The following is a 14,252-nucleotide window of genomic DNA, read 5'->3' as shown; positions in this document are numbered from 1 at the left end:
CATCACTGGTAAGGTTATCAGACAGTGAGTTTCCCCATGTTTCCCTCTCTAATTGTTTGAGGGCTCTTGTTACCATGTCAACAAATGTGTGGATTTGAGGGTACTGTGTTAACAAGGGGCAATAGGTGCTAGGTTTTTTGGTACCACATGGGGATGCTAGTTCAGGGGTCCCTACAAGATTCTCTCTAAGCAATTCCTTAAGGGCTTAGAGTGCTTCCTTTTTATTCCCGAAAGGATTTTTTATCTTTCGCTTCTTTACATTCAAACATTTTAATCAATGCCAACTTGCGGGCAAATAAATTGACATCCTTTACCCACTTGAACGTATTATATCTAGTAGTTGGTACAAACGAGAGGCCCTTAGTAAGAAGTGATATCTGTGTGGTAGACAATGTTTGTGAAGACAGATTAATTACTCGCATTTCTCCTTGGGGTTCATTATCAACTGCAGCTACCATTGATGGTACGACCTCCCCCTTCTGTGGCCAGTGTACCCCCATTTTTTGCAATCTCGCAATCCCTGTTGTGTACGTGCGTCTGGCGTCTGCATTGTCTCTACACATTGTGGTCCTGGTATTTTTGGGGGGACGTCTAAAAAACCTTGTGCTCCTTTATGATTGTTTCCTTGTGGTCCCCTGGGGGTACCCTTAGGTTTCTTAATGTTTTGATTTTTATTTTTTGATTTGTGACTACGAGAGGTTCGATGACCAGTAGAGGTATTTGATTCACTATCAGACTGGGTTTCAGTGTCAGATATATCGGTGTTATGCACAGTTTCAATTGGTAATTGTGTTTTTTTCTCCGCCCAATTATATACCCTCTTAAGTTTAAAATCAAGGCTTTCTCGTGTGAACTTTTTTTGCTTTCGTGTTTTTACGTCGCCATGTTCCGTGTTGATGTATGTGGATACACACGATGCAGATAACTCCGCTCCATCTGCCTTTTCTACACAGCACAACAAATGGAACCTCAAGCAACTACAGGCGGTGGACATGCCCAGAATTACTCCACCCCTCCTCATCCCTCTAGTATTTAAATCCATGCTTGACATGGCAACTCAGCTCTGACTTGGGCTAATTACATGGGGGGCATGCTGTGACTTGGTGGGGGGTGCACGTTTTGATATTACTGTATATATGTATAGCACTCTTTGATAAAGCACCTGCACTATATATGTTATTGCATGTCGTCCATTTTCAGCAGGTACATTTGAGAGGGCCTGACAATAGGTGTTTGAGGGTTGAATTATATACTCATTCCCTCAACACCATCCCTCCATATGTGTCTTATCTAGGTATTGTCCTTTTTTTGATGGTGGAATAGCTACACCAGTCCTCCTGATACGCATATATGGGAAGCACTGGGGGATAAGCAAAGACCTCCACCAGTCTCAGAGACTTACCATTGTACAATTTTTAGGACTTTACTAGGGGATACAGAGCATAGTTATCCCCTTTTGTTTTAAACTTCTACTATATTTAACTATTTGCAAGGGATATATGCTTGCATAACTTAAACCTATAGGGCTTGTCCTTTGTGACCCAGTGTATAAATCTAAAATTGATAAGAAGGATTAGCAACATCTGGGTGTGTGTGTCATGTGGGGTATGGGGTGGGGTTGTGGGGGGAAGGTGGGAACCCGGGACCAAATGTTCTCTTTTTCTATTTCTTTCTTTTCCTTTCATCCCAGAAGTGGTATGATACTTAGAGATGTCGCGAACAGTTCCCGAACCGTTCGCTGGCGAACTTCTCAGCATCTCTGGGCCCTATACTACTTCCGGGTCGCTATGAGTAGTACGCTTGCGCTGGCCCGGCAGTCCTAGATCTCGCTCCTGTTGCAGGGCACTTTCTGCGCATGTGCGTGATGTCATTAATGATGTCACGCTCATGCGCAGAGAGTGCCCGGCAACAGGAGCGAGATATAGGACGCGCACCTCCGGGCCAGCGCAGGCGTACTACTCCGAGTCATAGCGACCCGGAAGTAGTACCGGGCCCAGAGCGATTCACCCGGCGAACGGTTTGGGACATCTCTAATGATGCTTGCAACTATTGCAAAGCCACTTGGTGCAGAAGTTGAATAACATAATGGCCTCAATTCTGGTAGCTATGTGAGGTAAATATTTTTTTGTAGGTAAAATACCTCATGAGGTATTTTCCTTTTTTTTTAGCAATTCTGAAAGATTTTTCTCCATTTCCGAACATGAGGTAAAACATAAGGTAAATCCATAAAGTGAGGTAAAACATGAGGTATTTAAGCAGTAAGCATACAGTAAATAAATAGTAGTCTTTAATTGTTTTCCATAGGTTAGGATAGTCTTTGGAAGATGTTTTTTTTAGGGGGAAGGTGTATTTGATTATGTAGCAACCAATGGAAAGTATATTTATAGGCATCCCTTATTAAAAACAAAATCCAGTAAATATTTGGATTTTTATTTCTACTATTCTTTTCTATTACTATGTAATAGAATATTACAATAGTAATAGTAATATGTTGGCGCTTTATAAATACAATAAATAATAATAATAATAATAATAATAATAATTACACAGCCTGAATAGGAACGACAAGTAGGTCTCTTTTCCACAGACTGTTGATCTGTGTGCTCAGCAAGCAGTTACCAGGCAGCAGTGAGCAGTTACCAGGCAGCAGTGAGCAGTTAACAGGCAGCAGCAAGCAGTTGTGAGAGTTTGAAAGGCATTTCACTGCCTATCAACAGTCTGTGGAAAAGAGGCCTAAAACAGCAATAAGAACTCTACTAAAAACTGCAAAATGCATACAAATTGACTTCACCTCCAGGTACAGGCGGGTCTTAAACTAATCGGTAAATTATGTGCTAACATGCCCCTTAATTTCCATGAGAAAAGCTATTTTCGGTAAAATGAATGCAAATTACCTCATGAATTACCTTATAATTTACCTCATGCGGTAAAACATGACTTAAACCTACCAGAATTGCTAAATGTCATTACCTCATGAGGTAAATTACCTCATATGAGGTAATTTGTGTGATAACCCTACCAGAATTGAGGCCAAGTACCAGTATGCTTAAAGAGACACTGAAGCAAAAAAAAATATGATATAGTGAATTGGTTGTGTACTATGAATAATTACTAGAAGATTAGCAGCAAAGAAAATATTCTCATACTTTTATTTTCAGGTATATAGTGTTTTTTCTAACATTGCATCATTCTATAATATATGCAGATTACACAACACTCAGCATTCAAAATGAGTCTTTCAGAGCAGTCTGTGAAGTAATGACCTCTCCTCTAGCAGAGAAAAAGTAAACAGTTCACTTACAGTTGAGATAATAAAAGTCAGATAACAGCCCTCTCCACAACTAAGACTTAGTCGGAGAGCTTAATAGCTTGTTTGCATAGAGATAACAACTGAAGTTTCTCAACTCTTCCTGTACTGGAAACAATTAGACTGATGTATCTGATCTTAATGTTTTATTTCTTAGCTGTACTACACATACAAATCATAATATCATAATTTTTTTTCGCTTCAGTGTCTCTTTAAATCGATGGTATATTTATATTATTACATGATTTCCCGATTGTATTACGATACTACTACTACTGTATTTTTCACACATTATAAGTATGGCTCTTGATATCTTTCCTAACTTTTTAATTGTTGTATTTTGTAATTTCAACCGTTAAAAAAACAAAAACAAAACAGTTTGGTTGATACTTACATTCCTTTGGAGATCCAAAAGTAAGATCCTTAGTAGAAACTACAGTATATGATGTTTACGTTCTATGTAAAGTACTGGTAAGTGAATAAAATAAGTTCAGCATCGCTGCAGTCCACTTACCTTTCACACTGTACTTTGTTGATCTCTTGGCAAAGTTTGCTTCCTTTTTACACATAAGCCTTTTCTCTTCCCTCTCCATTTCAGAAAGTAAATTTGTGATGTTTGCTAATACTATTAATATAAAAATACTAACTATCAATATAGTAACATTTTTAGAGTATGATGTTTTCTCTGTTGTAGAGTCAGTTGTCATGCAATACTGCGATTGATGTTATAAACGGAACAAATAACATCCTGACTGAACACCAATGTTTCACAAGTCAATTGGTAATTATTTTAAATTATTTTATCTGAGTTTATTAACGTAAACAGACAAAGGCCTCATATTACAGCTACTACATGGGGATGGCATTACATGTACCACAGGGTTGAATAAGAGTAAATGTAAAAATAAATAAAACTAAGAGTCTGAATAATTATCAGTCTAAAAACATCAGCTTTGCTCATCAGCACTTAAAGCGGATCCGAGATGAAAAACTAACTATAACAAGTAACTTGTCTATATATCTTATCTAAAGTTTAGATAGTTTACACAGCAAATCTAGCTGCGAACAGCTTTAATAGAATATGATTATTTCTTCCTGTGATACGACAGCAGCCATGTTGTTTGGAAACATTACACAGAGGCAGGTTTATCTGCATCTTGAGCAAAAAAACCTAATCCCCCTCCTCCTTCTTCCTCCCCCCTCCTCCCCTCTGCCCCTGAAATCTCTGGCTAGTAATACCTCCCCCTCCTCCTGCCCAGACTGAGCTCCCATGAGCCCTTGCTACTGTCTGAAAGTGCCTTGGCTCTCTGAAAACCTGTGGGCGTGGCTTGTTTAGTTTATAGGGAATTAGAGTATTAAAACAAAAACAAAAAGTATTTGGCTTGAGGAATGCCCTATAAACAATAGTAAAGGAACACAATTATGCAATGAGTAAAAGTTCATCTCGGATCCACTTTAAGTAATGAAAAATACTGCTATATAGGAATAGAACTACAGTAGAGTCCTGGTTATCCGGAACTCAACTAACCAGCAGTCTCAACCAACCAGCCCAAATCACCGCCATTGCTCACAGTGGAGGCCACATTTTTGGGCTGTTTGTGGGCTCTGTTGTGCTAAAAGGATATATCCAGGTTAAAAAAACAAAACAAAATCCACTTACCTGGGGCTCCCTCCAGCCCCTGGCAGCCGTCCTGTGCCCTCACCGCAGCTCCGGTGGCTCCTGGTCACCAGGTCGGCTTCCTGGTTGGCTTCCTGGTTGGCTTCCTGATCGGCTTCTTGTGCGTTCCACGGTGCGGGTCACGTGGTCCGGCTGATGTCATCAGCATTGTACTGCGCAGGCGCAGTAGTTCTGTGGCTGCGCAGTACAATCCTGATGACGTCGACCGGACCACGCGGAACGCACAAGAAGCCGACAGGGAAGCCGACCTGGCGAGGTCGGCTTCTGCGGCGCAGAACAACGTGAGCCACCGGAGCTGCGGTGAAAGCACAGGACGGCTGCCAGGGGCTGGAGGAAGCCCCAGGTAAGTGGATTTTATTTTTTGGGGGGACTTTGGAGCTTCCCTTTAAAGACTGGGTTTTATGGCTCCCCTAAAGGTTAAAATATGTTCATTTACTGTATTTTAACATTTAATACAGAGTTCATAATATGTATATAGAGGGGGTACTGTACATTATTAGCTAGGTCTGTTTTTAGTCTCAAGCAACCAGAAAGCACACATATACGGCATCGGCCGATATCCACCAGTGCTGGATAACCAAGACTCTACTGTATTTTTATTATGTGCTGTATGAAGTTACAACAAATAGAACCAGAGCTCCCTCTGCTGTTAACATAGGTACATAACAATCTTACAGTGAATCTGAACTCTTGGACAGGACAGAAGGAAAACATAGTGAAATTCACCCTGTATGTTACATAGTTACATAGTTACATAGTTATTTTGGTTGAAAAAAGACATACGTCCATCGAGTTCAACCAGTATAAAGTACAACACCAGCCTGCTCCCTCACATATCCCTGTTGATCCAGAGGAAGGCAAAAAAAACCTTACAAGGCATGGTCCAATTAGCCCCTAAAGGGAAAAATTCCTTCCCGACTCCAGATGGCAATCAGATAAAATCCCTGGATCAACATCATTAGGCATTATCTAGTAATTGTAGCCATGGATGTCTTTCAACGCAAGGAAAGCATCTAAGCCCCCTTTAAATGCAGGTATAGAGTTTGCCATAACGACTTCCTGTGGCAATGCATTCCACATCTTAATCACTCTAACTGTAAAGAACCCTTTCCTAAATAAATGGCTAAAACGTTTTTCCTCCATGCACAGATTATGTCCTCTAGTCCTTTGAGAAGGCCTAGGGACAAAAAGCTCATCCGCCAAGGTATTATATTGCCCTCTGATGTATTTATACATGTTAATTAGATCCCCTCTAAGGCGTCTTTTCTCTAGACTAAATAAACCCAGTTTATCTAACCTTTCTCGATAAGTGAGACCTTCCATCCCACGCATCAATTTTGTTGCTCGTCTCTGCACCTGCTCTAAAACTGCAATATCTTTTTTGTAATGTGGTGCCCAGAACTGAATTCCATATTCCAGATGTGGCCTTACTAGAGAGTTAAACAGGGGCAATATTATGCTAGCATCTCGAGTTTTTATTTCCCTTTTAATGCATCCCAAAATTTTGTTAGCTTTAGCTGCAGCTGCTTGGCATTGAGTACGATTATTTAACTTGTTGTCAATGAGTACTCCTAAGTCCTTCTCCAAGTTTGATGTCCCCAACCGTATCCAATTTATTTTGTATGGTGCTAGACCATTAGTACGTCCAAAATGCATGACCTTACATTTGTCAACATTGAATTTCATCTGCCATGTATGTGCCCATATAGCCATCCTATCCAGATCCTGTTGCAATATGACACTATCTTCCTGAGAGTTGATAATTCTGCACAATTTTCTATCATCTGCAAAAATAGCAACATTGTTCACTACTGCATCTACTAGGTCATTAATAAATAAATTGAAGAGCACTGGACCCAGAACAGACCCCTGTGGGACCCCACTGCTAACAGTCTCCCATTTTGAGTACGATCCATTGACCACAACTCTTTGTTTTCTGTCCATTAGCCAGTTCCCTATCCATGAACACAGACTCTTCCCCAGTCCTTGCATCCTCAACTTTTGCACCAGACTTTTGTGGGGAACAGTGTCGAAGGCCTTTGCAAAGTCCAAGTATATCACATCTACAGCATTCCCAATATCCATATTAGCATTCACTACCTCATAAAAGCTGTATGTATTTAGAGAGCCTGTCTAATTCCCCCTCACCACAGTAATTTGATCTCTTCAACTGTGTCAGCTCAGGAATCTCCTCTGCCACGACAGAGCTGCTAATTTGTAAACACAGGAGCCTCCAGCCTGAGCCTCCAGCGACGTCTTGTAGCCTCTCTGAAGCTCTTAGGGGTCCTAACGACCTCCCAGTGTCCTCCATGCACGTAAGCTAGCGTGTCACCTGGCCAGCATCAGATGCCGGAAAGCTGCTAGGGGCTACAATGCATTGCTGGAGGCTCAGTAAATATTTTAATGCTTCCAAACCTTCCCAATACCCCCAAAAAACAGTCCACCCAAAAAACAGTCGACGTTATCCAGCATACCAGTTAGTTGAGACTTCTAATTTCCTGAGTTCCTGATAATGGGGACTTTTCTGTACAAGTGAATAGAAAGCAGGATCACAGTTGAGCCAAGTGTAAGTTGCTTTTACTTTACAAAACTGCCTGACAGAAAAGAGAGGCTTCTGCTGTGGCCTATGTGTATGTAAAAACATGTTGAAGAATGAACATGTTAACTGGTCAGACCTGCTTTAAACATACTTCCCAACTTTTTGAGATGAGAAAAAGGGACACTAAACCAAGCCCCTGTCACACACCCCCACCACCCCCCTAGTCACGCCCCCACCACGTCCCTAGTCACGCCCCCACCACGCCCCTAGTCACGCATACCATAAAGATCCCTTAGTGGCTGCAGATCTCAAGCACTTTGAGTCCAACAGAAGAAAAGCCCTATACAAATGTTGACATTAATACTAAGTGCATTGGATTTATACTTAACTGGGGCCTCCTTCAGTCCCCTAAGGGCACTCTTACGTACTCCTGGGCCACTTAGTTCTCTTCACTGTGCACGCATGGTCTTGTACCCCCACCGTGCAAATGCAGTTACAGCCTTAGAGAACAATGTATGCGCAGAAAACATTTGTCCATGAGAATGCGATCAGGGTGCACGCTCGGCTGGGATCACACTGTATGCTGTTTCATGAAAATTGTCATTGTTCGCAAGTGTGATGCTTTCCATTCTTGCAAGCAAGCTAGACCTACTTTTTATGTTGCTTGTTATAGTTATTGATGCATATTGTGTTTTGACAACAGGCAGCGCGTGGAGTCATCAAGGGGCTTTCTCCTTTCCGTTCAGTGCCACTTAGGAGAGGTGCCCGAGCAATAGAAAAATCAAGAGGAAAAGAACATGGAGGAAACCAGCATAAAGAAGAGAGACAACCGCATGGAGGAAACCAGCATAAGGAAGAGAGACAACCGCATGGAGGAAACCAGCATAAGGAAGAGAGACAACCGCATGGAGGAAACCAGCATAAGGAAGAGAGACAACCGCATGGAGGAAACCAGCATAAGGAAGAGAGACAACCGCATGGAGGAAACCAGCATAAAGAAGAAAGACAACCGCATGGAGGAAAACAGCATAAAGAAGAAAAACATGATAAGAGAGACAAGAAAGAGAAAAAGGAAAAAGAAAAGAAAAATGAAGACACTAGCAAACAAAAATCATCTGAAGAGTCTGAAGAAGGACATATTAACACGCCCAAATCATCAGTGCCAGACAAAGAGGTTCCACAGCATAACATAACACTCAGACCTGGTCTATTACCTTTCACAGCTGCACCAGTGATTCCAGACATTGCAACAACCCTACCAAATATTCACGACACAGTATTAGAACTTCCAGTGCCACCCTCTCCAAGCGTCCGCAAATGCCCAGGCAAACTATGGAACCCATTGTTCTCTGTTCCAGAGATTCCAACAGAGAAGCCTTTTATTATTGGGGATCTGTTGCCTGATATTGATGATCTAAAGCCTCCACCTCAGGATCCACTTGCCAGTCCAAATCCACCCTCACTGTTAACTGATGAAGACCTGTTAAGTCTTGAATTGTAATAGACATTTACATTCAGTAATCTGTGAGAAGTACCTGTAATTAAGGCTAAGAATGCAGTGGCTGAAATTTCATTACATTAGGCTGTCAAAATATTTAATTCATGTTATATGCTAACAATGGAATGTTCTGTCGTTTAGGCCCATATGCAATTCTCTTTTTCTTTTTAGTTTACTCCTAAGTGATATTTTTACACCTTCTCAAAAAAAACTCAGCCAGCAAAAAAATACTCAACATTATTTTGTACTTTTTTAGTTTTGTACTTTTTTTAACTGCAAAATGCTGAAAAGTTATTTTTAAAGAAAAGATGAAAAAACATCACCTAGAATAAAACTCAAAAGAAAACGTTAATTGCACATGGGCCTCAATCAACTTGACACAAGCGCGCACTGCCACAATACATAAAATACAATTCAATAGGTACTGATGGTTCCCCACCTCTCACTTGTAAAAACCAGTCCAAACAGAGCAGTGCTCAGTGGCATGAAAAAGTAGCCGGGTGGCCTGAAAAAGTAGTCGGGTGGCATGAAGAAGTAGCCAGGTGGGGCGAGATGAGAGAACAGAGGCGCCTCTAGAGACCAGCTGATAAGCTAATTGCCTAGAGCGGAAGATTTATAGCAGGGTGCTTTGAGGGAAAGAAAGTTTATTTTTCCTGTCCTTAGAGACTGAAAACTTAGGGAATGGAGATAAAAAGGTTCTAATGAAAGCCTCTGCTGCTCAGCCTCAAATAAGGAATCTACAAACCTTTTGTCTACAACACTTTGTATGGCATTCCCTAATGTTAGTGTTATCTCGGGATCTAGAGTGTGTCTGTGTGACTCCTGTCCTGCCCGCCCCTCCTTATGACTTGTAAAGAAGAGGAGGATGGTGTCTTTGTGTGCATTCCAGAACTAACTAGTCAGGAGGAAGGAGGGAGATTTTCCCCCAGGCTGCTGGTACAGTGTATAAGGCAATGTGAAGCACTAGGCTGGTTGAGGGAAATAAATGTACAATTTGATGGCAAGCTGGTAAATGTACACAGCATGATGCAGAAGAGAGGCTTGCCTCCTACAGTGTCCTTAGAAAAAAACCCTGTCTGCTTTCTCATCATTGTAAAGACTGCATGTGGTCAGCTAGATAAGGTATTACACAGGTTGAGAAGTTTTCGACAGTGGGCTGCTGCAGCTTGTGTGAGAGATTGGCAGGACAGGAGTCACATTACAGGCAAGTCGCCTCTGTGTTATGTGGCTGCAATACAGATAAGCTCTCTGCTCCATGTCAGGCTATTCTCAGTCTCTCTCCACTCCTCCTCTCTCCCTCATTTACCTTTGTTTCCCCCCTTCCCCTAGTGCTGGCTGTCTTTTCCTCCTCTCTCTGGATAGTGTAATTGTTAAGGGCTCTGCCTCTGGCACAGGCAACCTGGGTTCAAATCTCTGCTTCTTTCTACTCAGTAAGCCAGCACCTATTCAGTAGGAGACCTTGGGCAAGACTCCCTAACACTGCTGCTGCCTCTTGAGCGAGTCAGCACTGAGTCCGCCAGGAGAAAAGTAATTATAAATGTTCCTTGTTACTCTCTACTTTGCCCCCCCCCCCCCCCCCCCCCATCTTACCCTTACAATTGAATCACCCAATCTTGTTATTAGTAACCCTAGCCTATAGCTGTCCATACATGCATTCATTTTTACAGACAGATTCTTTCAAAATGATCGAATATGGCGATTATCAACCACCACATCGATCAGAATTTCAATCAATCCAAGGTAAAAATGTACCAAAAGTACAATCAAGCAGTACATTTTTACAATTGGACACAGTGGTGTAGTGGCGGTAGATCGGCGGCTCGTAGTATTGCACTGAACCACTACTGTAATACGATTATTTTCTGGTGAAAAGCTGCCGCATTGCGAATATTTTCATGGAGATGGCGGGGGGGGGGGGGGGGAAGGCCACATGTTTCCTTGCCTGGAGTGACAAAATTGCCAGAGGCGCCCCGGTGAGAGAATGCAGGGCTGGTGCTTCTCTGCGCAACTCTGTTTACAGCAGAGGAGGAACTGAGCTGATGACAGCCGGGTGCTCACCAAAACTAGCCTGGTGGAGCACCCTAAAAGGGCCTGGGGAGAACACTGCAGAGGTAATACTACACAAAATATTCCTAAATACAACAAGCATTAAAAATTCTGTTAATATGCTAGTTGGATTTAGGATTGTTTTGTGTAGCGCTACCTCTTTTTGGGCTTTAAATGAACAACAGGCAAGCAGCATATCCATTTTATAGACTTACGGTGGCCATACACTGGCCCAATTCGCGGCCGTTTCGACAGCAGATTCGATCCTGGGATCTAATCTGCTGCCAATCGTTCGCGCTAAACGCACCCGCCGATCCGATTTCCTCCCGAAATCGGATCGGTCCGTCGATCGCGCCGTGCGGGAAATTACCCTCGATCGCCCGCGGGTAGGGAGCGCGTCGCTAGCGGCGGCCGATCCGATCAGGTATACATTACCTGACGCTGGCTCCCGGGCGTCTTCTCCGCATCTTCTCCGCGCTGCACCCGCTCCATCCCGGCGCTTCCTGTCACTGCAGTGACCAGGAAGTTCAAATAGAGGGCGCTCTATTTGAACTTCCTGGTCACGGAGTGACACAGGAAGCGCCGGGATGGAGCGGGTGCAGCGTGGAGAAGATGCGGAGAAGATGCTCGGGAGCCAGCGTCAGGTAATGTATGCGCGGGGGGGGGGGGGGACAGGCGGCAGCAGCGGCTCCACAGATTGTGATCGGTTTCAGGCTGAAATCGATTCACAATCTGTTTGCAGTAAAGGCAGCCATACGATCCCTCTCTGATCAGATTCGATCAGATAGGGATCTGTCAGCTGGTCGATCTAATAGCAAATTGACCAGTGTATGGCTACCTTTACACACATACATTCACACACATGCGAACATTCAGTTTTTAAAGGCAATTTGATCAGTGTATGTACACTATGCAGTACATACATATCTAAGCCATTAGCAACTTCAATAGCGTTTGAGATAAATGCACTGCTTCTGACCTCAAATGGCAGAACTAGTTGTGATGTTTATTCTTTGATTGATTTGATCTCTCTCCCAGCTAACAAAAAATACAGAAACTGAAAGCAGAAATCCTCTATTATTGTCTTACACTGCCCCCTACTGACCAGTGGTCATAAATACACATTACAGCAGTACTATTTAGCAGAAAACAAATGTAACAAATAAGAAATAAAAAAATATGTGCTATAATAATTTGCCCTGGAGCACTTGCACACCTCTATATAAATTTGAGTTAAAGAAGAACTTTAGTGAAAATAAGGGGATGAATAAAATGACTTATTTTTTACATTATCCATTTATAAATAATTTAGTCCTGAATAATTTACTGTACTCTGCTATATGTCACTATGGTGCCTCTTTAATCAGCTTATGTGCGTACGTTAACAAGGGGCGCTGGGAAAAAAGGGCGCGGGGTTTTAAACGATAAACATGGATAACGTTTAAAAATATAATGTACTATATTTCGTTTAAAAATAATGTTTTATAAAGTTATAAATCATTAAATAATGTGCATGAAATTGGCAATTGTGAAAACGTTAATCTTCCGTTTAAAAAGTGAAACGTATAATAACGTTTAAAAAAAATAGTAAGTAACCCTCCCTGTACCTACCCCTAACCCCTAGACCCCCGTGTTGGTGCCTAAACCTAAGACCCCCCTGGTGGTGCCTAAACCTAAGACTCCCCTGATGGTGCCTAAACCTAAGACTCCCCTGGTGGTGCCTAAACCTAAGACCCCCCTGTTGGTGCCTAAACCTAAGACCCCCCTGGTGGTGCCTAAACCTAAGACTCCCCTGATGGTGCCTAAACCTAAGACTCCCCTGGTGGTGCCTAAACCTAAGACCCCCCTGTTGGTGCCTAAACCTAAGACCCCCCTGGTGGTGCATAAACCTAAGACCCCCCTGTTGGTGCCTAAACCTAAGACCCCCCTGTTGGTGCCTAAACCTAAGACCCCCCTGGTAGTGCCTAAACCTAAGACCCCCCTGTGATAAGCATTAATAACGTGTGAAAAAATATTGTGCTGTTTTTCGTTTAAAAATAATGTTTTAAAAAAGATTGTACTGTTTTTCGTTTAAAAATAATGTTTAAAAAATTATAAATCATAAAATAATGTGTAATCATGAGAAGCAGTTATAAAACAGTAAAAGTCTCCGGGCGCCGCTTATAAAACGTTATTTTTCTCCGGCGCCCTTTTTTCCTGTCGGGCGCCCATTAAACGATATTTATTATGGGAGTGAATGGCGGCGCCCGATTTGTCCACTTGCCTCAGGCGCCCGAATTTACTGTTACCAGCTTATGTATGTTAATAACTGCAGCATAGGATACCATGCCATTGTCAGACTAGAAGATGTATGAAAAGCATTTCCAACTTAATGAATAAACTGTCATAACTTCATGTGCTGATTCCAGACAGTTTCAGCATCCTTTATGTTCTAATATTTAAACAGCCAAAGAGATATACACACCGGTGTGTACAAAAGCCACATTCGGGTATAGTCACTTGGCACTTTTAGCTGATGAAGTATACTTGATCCACTAGGTGCATTGTCATTGTGCTAAGAAATACATCATCCAATCACTGGCTGCCCTGTTTCGGTAAGTAGGTGGCAGGTGCACCTACGGTCCATGTTTACACATTACCTCTTTTATCCTTCTGGGCACCTCCAACCACTTACACATACATTATATTTAAAATATTGTAACTCGAATGCACATGTATGACAACTGATCTGTATGTGATCCAAGTACCAGATAATCTTTAAAGAGAAAAGTGAAAAAAATGAATAAAAAAAATAAAATGTATTTCAGGCAGTTGTTGTCATTGACTTATGTACTTGTTTATGTTAATCATTTACAGAATAGACTATATAGAGTATAGACACACTGATCCATACAGGCATACAGGCATACACATACACATACACATGTACCTTAGCCCTTGCCAGCAAAATAGGTTACTCATACACTATGGCCATTATTCAATTCACTTTTTCTTCTAAGTTTCTTCCTAAGTGATATTGTCACACCTGCCTGGTGGTTTGATAGTGCTAGCTGCGTGTTTTTAAAAAAAATTATCCAAATCGGCCCACCAGGGCCCGAGCAACCCACCGCGGCGTTACTGGACGAGCTGAGCTCGTCCGTAACGCCCAGGTGGTTAATAATAAAATGCCTTTTAAGCCACCAGC

General features: G+C 42.1%; 1 protein-coding gene across 2 annotated transcripts in view; it reads left to right on the top strand.

Moving 5' to 3' along the window:
- LOC137571650 (T-kininogen 2-like) overlaps positions 1–13,878 on the top strand; it is a 57,364-nt gene extending 43,486 nt beyond the window's left edge. The window contains exons 9-11 of one of the 2 annotated variants that reach the window (XR_011031400.1): positions 4,002–4,088; positions 8,228–11,492; positions 11,713–13,878. Coding sequence is in view for 1 of the 2 variants with exons in the window: in XM_068281110.1 (XP_068137211.1) it covers positions 4,002–4,088; positions 8,228–9,025 (885 nt within the window). In the remaining variant the exon portion in view is untranslated. Of the gene's footprint in view, positions 1–4,001; positions 4,089–8,227; positions 11,509–11,712 lie in introns of those variants that run through there. The other variant, XM_068281110.1, reaches the window with a different exon arrangement.
- Positions 13,879–14,252: the final 374 nt, after the last annotated feature.

This window comes from Hyperolius riggenbachi, chromosome 4 (assembly GCF_040937935.1).
Source record: "Hyperolius riggenbachi isolate aHypRig1 chromosome 4, aHypRig1.pri, whole genome shotgun sequence".
NCBI lineage: Eukaryota > Metazoa > Chordata > Amphibia > Anura > Hyperoliidae > Hyperolius > Hyperolius riggenbachi.
Note: the sequence above shows the minus strand (reverse complement) of the source record. Positions and strands in the feature narration are given on the sequence as shown.